Below are 9,598 nucleotides of genomic sequence, written 5' to 3'. Positions count from 1 at the left end.
AAGTACAGGCCACCGGCATATGTGCGATTATACTAATTATCATATAAATACATAAGCTTACGTTTAATGATAATTGCATTTTCGCATCTTAAAATAAATCATCAAATTGGGATTCGAACCGTCGTCATCATCATCGCGAACAAAAATGGCGGCGTCCATGGTTTTGAATTTTAGAAAGAAAGGGATAAAAATTCTCTCTACTACTAGATCGGTCGGGTGTGTCATCACTCGATGCTGAATCACATTGCAGCGAACGTTTCCAGGATGTCAAGAATAATCTTGTTTATTTGTCTTAGTTTGAATTGAAGCCCGTAAACAGCTTAAAAACATTATTCTCTTGGACTTGGTTGCTGACATTTTTTTACGACTTACTGTCGTCCTCGACCTCGACCTACTATTTACGTTGACAGATGACGTACCGGGGTAGTCCAAATCTTAAATCAAAAGTTAAAGAATGAAGACTCGATACTGATCGCGACTGATAACTGACCCCCCTTTTGCTCACGTCGTTTCAATTTCGTTTTCCCCGGAGCAACAACCTCGCGTCGATGGAGCATTCCGACCAGCCACTGGAGTCGCAGCGGAGCGATTCCCCACTCCGGCAGTCCTCGGTGTTGAATCTGGAATCAGTAGTTGATGCGGTGGCGCCGAAAACGTACGGAATAACAACGGGATTACCGGTGAAAGAGCCGTGGATTCTCGGGTATCTGACGGCGGTTACTGAATTCATCGATGGTTTCACTAAACACAAACCGTTACTAAAACCGCATATCTGTCATTTTACGACGGTAAGAGACAGTCGGAAATATCTTCAGGGGGTCATTGATTTGGGATCCGCATCCGCAATTTTACATCAGTTATCTTTTCTTTACATATCACACTGGGGTGGAATTTTTGAATTAATTTGAAATGTGGATATGAATTTGGCCGGGCCAAAATGCTTGTATGATCATATGTTAGTATTCTATTCATATGATCTTGTTTTCAACATTAAGCCCCTATATCAAGATGATTTTCTGTAATTGCAGGGCAGCGGTAGAACTGAATTGGGTGATGATGTATTATGGATTAGCGATGGAGTTTGTGCTATTCAGGCAGTCCTAGCGTGCGAACCTGATTCACAGTAAGAATTACTTATCAAAGTTACTGGGAGTGAAATACAGTCGCGGAAATGCACATGAAATTGTTGAATTATTTTCAGGGGATTTAATGACACGTTATGCTCGGCACCAGAAGGAGCTCTCGTCAAAATACAAGACTACCGCTTACAAGTGAAAGAAAACTTTGTAAGTTCCCCTCAATTTATACATCATATCATTAAAATCAGACCCTATTCCAATTGCTGTGACCCCAGAATACATCTTTTTAACATTGGTGCTGCATACTACAGATGTTCCATTCTCTGAAAAAACCATGCGTTAGTCAGCGGTGGCGGTTTATTGATGCCTAAATACTGATGTATATTGATCTGTTTTCAGGGGAAAAAACGCATATGTTTCCTAATCAAGAGTTACACATTGTTAAAATATGGATTAAATCACTGGGATGATGACGATTTAATTGAGTAAGTTATGAGTTCTTGGGGTGAAGGTTTATGTCGCAATTTAAATGATTAATTGAGATGCTAATCAATGATTCACTTATGAGGCCATCTCAGTGCGTTTTCACCGCAGTGCGGAGTATTAGTTGGTGTTGGACTTTGCTAGTACACGGCATCACAGTGCATCTGATGTTATCAGTAATTAGTTTTTGTCTCATGAAAGATGGCAGCACCTGTCAAACATAGTGTAATATTAGTTACTAACAATACACCGCACTGCGGTGTAGATGCACTATAGCGGTATTTCTATTATTCTACATACTGGGCCCATTCTACATCTTTATAAATTTTCAAATTATATCCATCACTTTCGAGTACCCTTATAAATTAGTCCAACTGTGTGAAAGGGGTAAAAATCAATGCGTCATTCCTTTATTACGTACGTTGTAGATCTGGGAGATCGTACTATATTTTTATTCAGGATTGACAATCGTTTTGAGCCGAAAGATTTCCAGAATTTACACAAACTCTACGCAGACGACGACGGATCGACTGCTACGTCACAAACGATGTTAAACGCTTTGAACGAACTGACGGAAAATCAACTCCCGCAACCTTCACAACAACCGCAGCGGACGTCTGCTTGTCAACCTTCACAACAACCGCAGCAGACGCCTGCATGTCAACCTTCACAACAACCACAGCCGATGTCTGCATGTCAACCTTCACAACAACCGCAGCCGACGTCTGCATGTCAACCTTCACAACAACCGCAGCCGACGTCTGCCTGTCAACCTTTGCAACCACCACAGCAGACGTCTGCTTGTCAACAATCACGGCAGCCGACGCTATTTGTATCTACGAATTCAAACCAGCAGCAGAGGGTCACGTTTAAAATTGCAGAACAGGTAATTAGGAGAACGTGATGGACAAGTTTTAACTTGAACTGGGTTAATTCAACTATCACGTATAACAAAGTTTTAACAGGTTTCTTACAGATCAGGGAAAATCAGGGCATTCTGGATATATTTGTCCCTGCAGGACGATTCCGGAAATTTTGACCTGTCTTGAAAATCCAGAATTAGTCTGGGAATTTGAATTTTTCAGTGTCCAGTTGTTTTTGTTGGTGACAAGTGGCACAAGAAACTGCTTGAGAAAAAACAGCCCCCCCTCCTCCACTGAGCATATCTTACAATTCAATCAGAGTTGAGGGATTCCCTGATTTGTAGGAACCCTGCTTTAAGTGAAAATTAGTTACCAGAATTTTAAAATTTCTATTGTTAAATTAGGACATTAGAAATTGAATGGAGAAAATCTAAGTTTGTTAGAAACTGTTTGCATACATGTATTTGATCTATTTTAGGATAGAAGCGTTGGTCATGGCGTTCCAACCAATACCGGTAATGATAACAATGATTATGAGAACTCGAATGTTCCGATGAGTTACGAAGAGAAACGACGGCTGTGCGACGAAGCGTATCGGATGTCGGACATGTTGAAGAGAACGCGCGGTAGTCGAGCGTTCACCGGTTATAACGGTCAGTTCGACGAGTACGACGCCTACTGGAACATGTGTCTGAACGTCAGCGGGCGACCGCGCGAACTACGCTCGAAAGAAGAACAAGTTTGGATCGAATTATTCTGGCCCGAACAAAAAAACCCGGTACGTGTGCGCACTCACTATTCTATTATTACTAGTTAGTTACAGATAGTACTTCAGCGAATTTTCTTTTCTTTAAAAAAAAGTCAGGGAATTTAGTAAAAAAGCTGAAAATCAGGAAAATTCGTTGAGATTGCTAGATCGAACTTAAAATCAAACAGTTTCTATTTAGGTCTTACGTAGGCCTATTTGACTGTGTTAATTGATCAGATTCTTAGCAGATCGAGCGAAGGAATCAACGCACTGGTACATGTCAGGGAATAGGCAGGGTAAAAGCAAGTCAAAAGGAAGCAAAAGTGGCCGCCCTGTTGAAGGGTAAATAGATTTATTTCGAAGTACAAGCTTTCCTGACTTATAGGTATTGTAGCTCATCTGAGCCTACTATACTCTCTAATAGCAAAAGCTTTTACTTCAAATAAACCAAGTTTACCTTCAATACACTATTAGTCCTTACGTTTATTCAATCAACACCAGGTTTATACGGCTCTTCCAAATTTGAAAACTGATTTGTTTTTTTTTTTGTTCTTTCAGAGCAACGTCAATCGTTGGGTCGAAAAGAGTAAGAAGGACATTCCGATCGAGGTGATCATCCAGGAAATAAAAAGAAGGGGGAAACACGCTGTAGAGCAGGCGAAACAAATATTGTCGAAGAAATTTCCGGAACTCGAAATTGATTCGACGAAACGCGCAGAAACAGGTGCGTATTGCAGGCTGTTACTTGAATTGACTTGAATTCTATTACTGGTTATGAAAACCTATTTGTTGATGCGAAGGTATCATTCGCCGGAGAAGGATTTAGTTTGGAAAATTAGAGTGAAACCAGAACTCACTCTGGTTACTGTTCCACAGTTGTGCAGGTTTAATTTGATTCTGGACCCAGTAAACAGTTGTTTGGGTTTGGTAAAACTTTTCAAATTATTAAGTTAGCTATCTAATTCCAGCAAATGGTTATTCAGATGCAGCTGCTGCTGATGCTCCTGCTGCTCCAAGCACCAGCACCAAGGGGAAGTTGCCATTGAAGAAATCTGGACAATTCAAGAAATCTTCATCAAAAACATTGCCACCACCAACAGCGGTAAGGCACTAACTTCGGCTCTGTCTTATTTTAGAAAATGCAATTCAAAAATGGCAATTTTCAATAGGGGCAGTCGCTCGAAGGTTGGTCAAAGTAAAATATTAGAGAAATATGCGAAGAATGCTGTAATTATCACTGCACTAGTTATCCACAGGTTAACTTAAACTTTAAATCAACTGACCTCTAACATTTTAAACCAGATTAACTAGCATTTCAACCTTTCATAGTAAGACACTCAATTCTTGCACTCAGTTTCCTATGATTCTGAATATGTTGATTATTGTTTTCTTTTCCTCTTAGAAACCACCAAATCTTAACAACAACAACGCGCAGAACGTGTCGTTGGACCTGACGTGCTGTACACCCTCGGACGTGCTACCCGCGAGTCAAGTCATCGCGCAGGATAACGGCCCGATGTTCAGTCAGGATAACGGTCCAGTTTTCAGTCAGGATAACCATGCCGTGTTCCATTCAACGCAGATAGACGGCGCTAGCGTTCCGACGAAATTCGCGATGGAATTTTCGCAAATAAATCGCGTCGAAAACAGCGTCGAAGAACGTCGACTGAAAAACCTCGCGAGTTTACCTCACGAAAACGGCGAATCCGAATTACAACGTTTGAACGAACTATCGAAACAGAAAGAGGGCAAGTCGATCTACGATGCACAAACATTGAATAACCGGTCGTTATCTGTAAAACTGTGGGATATACGCAAATTAGGAGCAGTGGATGAATTCCGAAAGAGAACCGATAATAAACCTACGACGAATAAATGTTCTAAATCGACCCCTTTGAGTAAGAATAGGAAATTAAGTCATTTACCTGAACAGACCACTCGTGTATTACGTAGTCAGGCGAGGGGTTGTCACACTGAATCGAGCAGTGGTCAAACTGAATCAAGCAGTGGTCAAACTGAATCAAGCAGTGGTCACACTGAATCGAGGAGTGGTCAAACTGAATCGAGGAGTGGTCAAACTGAATCGAGCAGTGGTCAAAATGAATCAAGGAGTGGTCAAACTGAATCAAGGAGTGGTCAAACTGAATCAAGGAGTGGTCAAACTGAATCGAGGAGCGGGCACACTGAATTGAGCAGTGGTCAAACTCAAACAAGCAGTGGTGAAATGAAATCGATCAGGGGCCAAACGGAGTCAAAGAGTGGTAAATTGGAATCGAGCATTGGTCAAGTGCAATCTAGTGCTGGAGAAGCACAATCGAGCACTGGTCAAATGGAATTGAGGGGCGAACAAATGGAGATTGAAACTCAGTTTGATGGATTAGTTTCTCCGGAACGAGCTCGATTGCGTTCTACTCCGGGATCGGTAAAAGTGCCCACACCGGACGCTCTGTTCGCTACTTGTCGGACGCCGACTCCGTCGCCGGGTCAGGCGAAACGAAAGCGTAAACTATTCAACTATAAAACTGTGCTCGAATGCGTCGAAGAAAACAGTCCGAAAAGGCGGCGATTGAGTCGTCAGAGTAGCACGTGTAGTCATTCGAGAACCGATTCATCGAACGATTCACCGGAGAATACCGGTTCACAGAATCAGACGTTGACTAGGTCGCAATCGATGGACGATATCGCGCAACAACAACGAACAATCGAAAGCGATCATTATTCTTCAGCGGTAAGCGCTCAGCAGACGTCGCCGATTCGTGATGATCAATATCCGTCTGCTGTGGATGAAAATTCGGGAAATTCGTCGAAACAAATTTCAGATCGAAATAAGGATGATTTACAACCGCAGCAGCTGCAGCAGCAGACCAGTGGAAGAGGAAGTGGGTTATCAGAAAATCTGGTTTCTGAAGATTCCCAGACACCAACTGAAGGAACCCAGCTGTTTAGCATTATAACTGAGAAAACCCAGTCCTCTAGTGTCAGGACTGAGGAAACTCAGCCTTCTAGGGTTTTGACTGAAGAGTCCCTGCCTTCTAGCATTATGACTGAGGAAACTCAGCCTTCTAGGGTTGTGACTGAAGAGTCCCTGCCTTCTAGCATCATGACTGAGCAAACTCAGCCTTCTAGCGTTGTGACTGAGGAGTCCCTGCCTTCTAGCATTATGACTGAGCAAACTCAGCCTTTTAGTATTATGACTGAGGAGTCTCAGGCGTCTAGCATTGTAACTGAGGAAACTCAACGGTCTAGCGCTGTGACGGAGGAGTCCCTGCCTTCTAGCATCATGACTGAAGAAACTCGACCATCTAGTGCTGTGACCACAGAAACCCAGCCTTTTAGTATTATGACTGAGGATTTAACTCAATCAAGTCCTGATGAAAACTGTGGACAGCAAGACGCAATGAATATCTCAATCGATTCGTTGATAACCGAGGACGAAGCTGAAAGCGCCAACGAAATTGAAGAATCCGTGGTGGAATCGGTCGGCAATTTGAGTTTTTTGAGTCGCGTCGGTCACGGGTTAGAAACGCTGAAGAATAAAATCTGGAAGACGTCGCCGACTGAAAAGAAATACACCGCCTCGAAAAGCGATAATATTAGCGGTAAAGTTCCTATAGTTATTGTACCTCAAACCGACCTGGTAGTTGATAGTATAACCAGCACGGAGAATGATGACCCGAAAGATGTAAATTTGGAGGAAATCGCAAAATCTACTGATAGCGATAGTAAAATGCACGAGGAGGAATTCTGTACGGCACATACTGAAAAACTGACCACTCCCGAAAACTCAAAGTCGTCAACGGTAACGAAAACGACGGTTTCGACTTGCGGAAGTCGTCCATTGTTTTCATCGTCGAGGGATGAGACAAATTCGAACGACCTCGACCCAGTGATTGTTGAATCGCAGCCGTCGCGGTCGACGCAAGATACGCTCGCTCAAATTTCAGAAATAACAGAAGAACAGATACCAGCACTGTCTGCTAGCTCAACACCAGCACCATCTGCTAGCTCGACACCGGGGCTGTCTGCTAGCTCGACGCCAGCGCTGTCTGCTGGCTTGACACAAGCACTGTCTGCTAGCTCGACACCGGCACCGTCTGCTAGCTCGAAGCAAGCGCTGTCTGCTAGCCCGACACCAGCGCTGTCTGCTGGCTTGACACCGGTACCGTCTGCTAGCTCGACACCAGCGCCATCTGCTAACTCAAAACCAGCACCATCTGCTAGCTCGACGGAGGAGTACGTATCCTGTTTTAGCTCGAGTAGCGCCGCGAATAGTGAACATAGCACAAGTATTCTGAAAAGAAAATCTGCGCCACATGTTTCCCCGGAACATCACAAACTGATCGATAACACGCTGAACGAGTCATCTTTGATGATATCCAGCGTTTTTTCATTAAGTCTTGTTGCTGAGCAACCCTTGAGTCAGGACGCTGATGTCTCCAGTTTATCGCAAACTCTACTTACCCAACCGGACGGTGACGAAATCGACGAGAAATTCCAAACCATTCAGAGCCCAGTGGTGGCAACATGGGAGCAACCGCTCAGTCAAGACGCGGATGTCTCCGACTTCTCGCAAGCCATCGACGTGGCGAGAAGAACAAAGAAAAAACCGCCGAAAAAACCGAAACGGAAAAAACGTCGGAAAGTCGTGAGATTACAAATGTCGAAGTGTCGCAAGGCGGACGTCTCGTCGGAATCGACGGTTTCTGATGATGATTCTCGCAGCGGTCAAAGCAATGTTGATAGCAATGAAACTGCCAGATTCGATGTTAGTCCGCCGAGCGGTAGTGAAGAGAGTGAACTGGCGGAAGAGAATGTTGATGATCCCACCCAGGTCAGTGTTTAATTTCATAACTATAACTTCCCTAACCAGTAATTATTTGAAAGTTATCCGTAATTCGTGTATTTTTATGGGCTATTGCGTTCACTTTTCATCCATTTATTCATTCATTCATAGATGAATTCCAGTTATTTTGGGAAATTTTGAAAACGCATCAAGGGATTGTCATGATAATTGGTTCATATGTATCTACCCTAGACTCATAATTTGGCCAAAAAACTGGTCCGATCAGAATCAAAATGCCCAACAGGGAGCCATTGATATTCCAGAAAATCAGCACTTTTTATGCATTTTAATGCTTTCAAGGGAAATATTGTAGATGCCTCAATCAATTATTTTGATTTTTCATATATATTCCTATCCCCCAAGAGCCAATCAGCATGAAAAAAATCGTGTCCATCTGACACAAGATGGCCTCATTTTCTGAATTCCAAAACCTGTAGCTTTCTTATGGTTTGCCATTTTTCATTGAAATTCGTGATGGGTAGGTATACTTTGGGAAGGGATGATATTTGATATATTAGTCACTTATCATGCAATTATCATGCAACTGTATCACATTTTAAGAATTTTATTTTGATGTGTCCAGTTTGTGATCAGGAACCATTAATGTTATCCTATTATTGTTTATTTTGAATACCAGAAGGGTAGGAGAAGACAGAGAAGAGGGTCTGGAGTGGATTTGAAATGAAATTTCTAATATTTTCTCGTGCGATGAATATTTTCAGAGATTCCTCGAAGCGGATCTGAGACGACGGATCGTTAATTTTCTAGAACATCCACAGATAACGAACGAGTAGAGCACTGATAGAAACTAGGGTTCAGAGAAGAGTTTTACTGATGTACAGTAAACCTGCGGAAAAACTGCGACTGGCAAAATTGTTCCGATGTGTTATCTAAAGTTGAAGTTAATCATAGGACAATACGTTAGTAACTTACGATGCACTGCACCGCAGTGTAGACGCATTATAGCAGTGTGCCCATTATCCAACAGCATTTTCCGGAATATATTTTTGAGAGGGTTAACTTCTGGTAATTGAAAAATGAGCTATCGCTCTTCATTGAGAACAGCGTGACCGGTGTGTTCGGATTAATTCGTTAAATCGAACTTTCACGACGACTGTTTGTAAATATGTTGTAATAAGCATTTATTATGTGCAATTTCGGGGCTGGAATTTATAAACTGCATCGGAAAAAATTCAGCTTGAAAAAGCATGCATTTCTAGAATATCTGTAAGCATCACGTGAGATGTTGGAGATTCGTGTAATGAACCTCTTCTGTATGTTAATTTTTCGTTATTTTGTATGATTCGGTTTTGTATGTTCCTTTTGATTTGAGCCAACGATTAGTTTTTCATAATCAAGATTCCATTGTTTCGAAGATGTTGCTGCTCAAGAATGGTTGAATTTTCATGTGAATTGCGATATTTTGTATATAATATATATATATTGTAACATTTTATACAGACGATTCGTTGGTCTTAGCGAATAAATAATTAAATTGATTCGAATCAGCGAGTTTCCTTATTTTTGATTCTAATAACGGTTGCGGAACTTATTTCTTAGATTCTCTAAATTGGCAGTCAAA

At 42.1% G+C, this 9,598-nt stretch overlaps 1 protein-coding gene across 1 annotated transcript; it reads left to right on the top strand.

Moving 5' to 3' along the window:
* Positions 1–322: 322 nt before the first annotated feature.
* On the top strand, positions 323–9,427 carry LOC141902243 (uncharacterized). The gene is made up of 10 exons (XM_074789885.1): positions 323–788; positions 1,029–1,123; positions 1,202–1,286; positions 1,479–1,564; positions 2,022–2,448; positions 2,904–3,203; positions 3,732–3,897; positions 4,142–4,275; positions 4,576–8,004; positions 8,739–9,427. Exons 1-10 carry the CDS (start codon positions 549–551, stop codon positions 8,808–8,810), a joined length of 5,034 nt encoding a protein of 1,677 aa, XP_074645986.1. The 5' UTR covers positions 323–548; the 3' UTR covers positions 8,811–9,427.
* The last annotated feature ends 171 nt before the right edge of the window (positions 9,428–9,598 follow it).

This window comes from Tubulanus polymorphus, chromosome 3 (genome assembly GCF_964204645.1).
Source record: "Tubulanus polymorphus chromosome 3, tnTubPoly1.2, whole genome shotgun sequence".
In the NCBI taxonomy this organism is placed as follows: Eukaryota; Metazoa; Nemertea; class Palaeonemertea; order Tubulaniformes; family Tubulanidae; genus Tubulanus; species Tubulanus polymorphus.
This window is presented reverse-complemented; position numbering and strand designations above follow the sequence as displayed.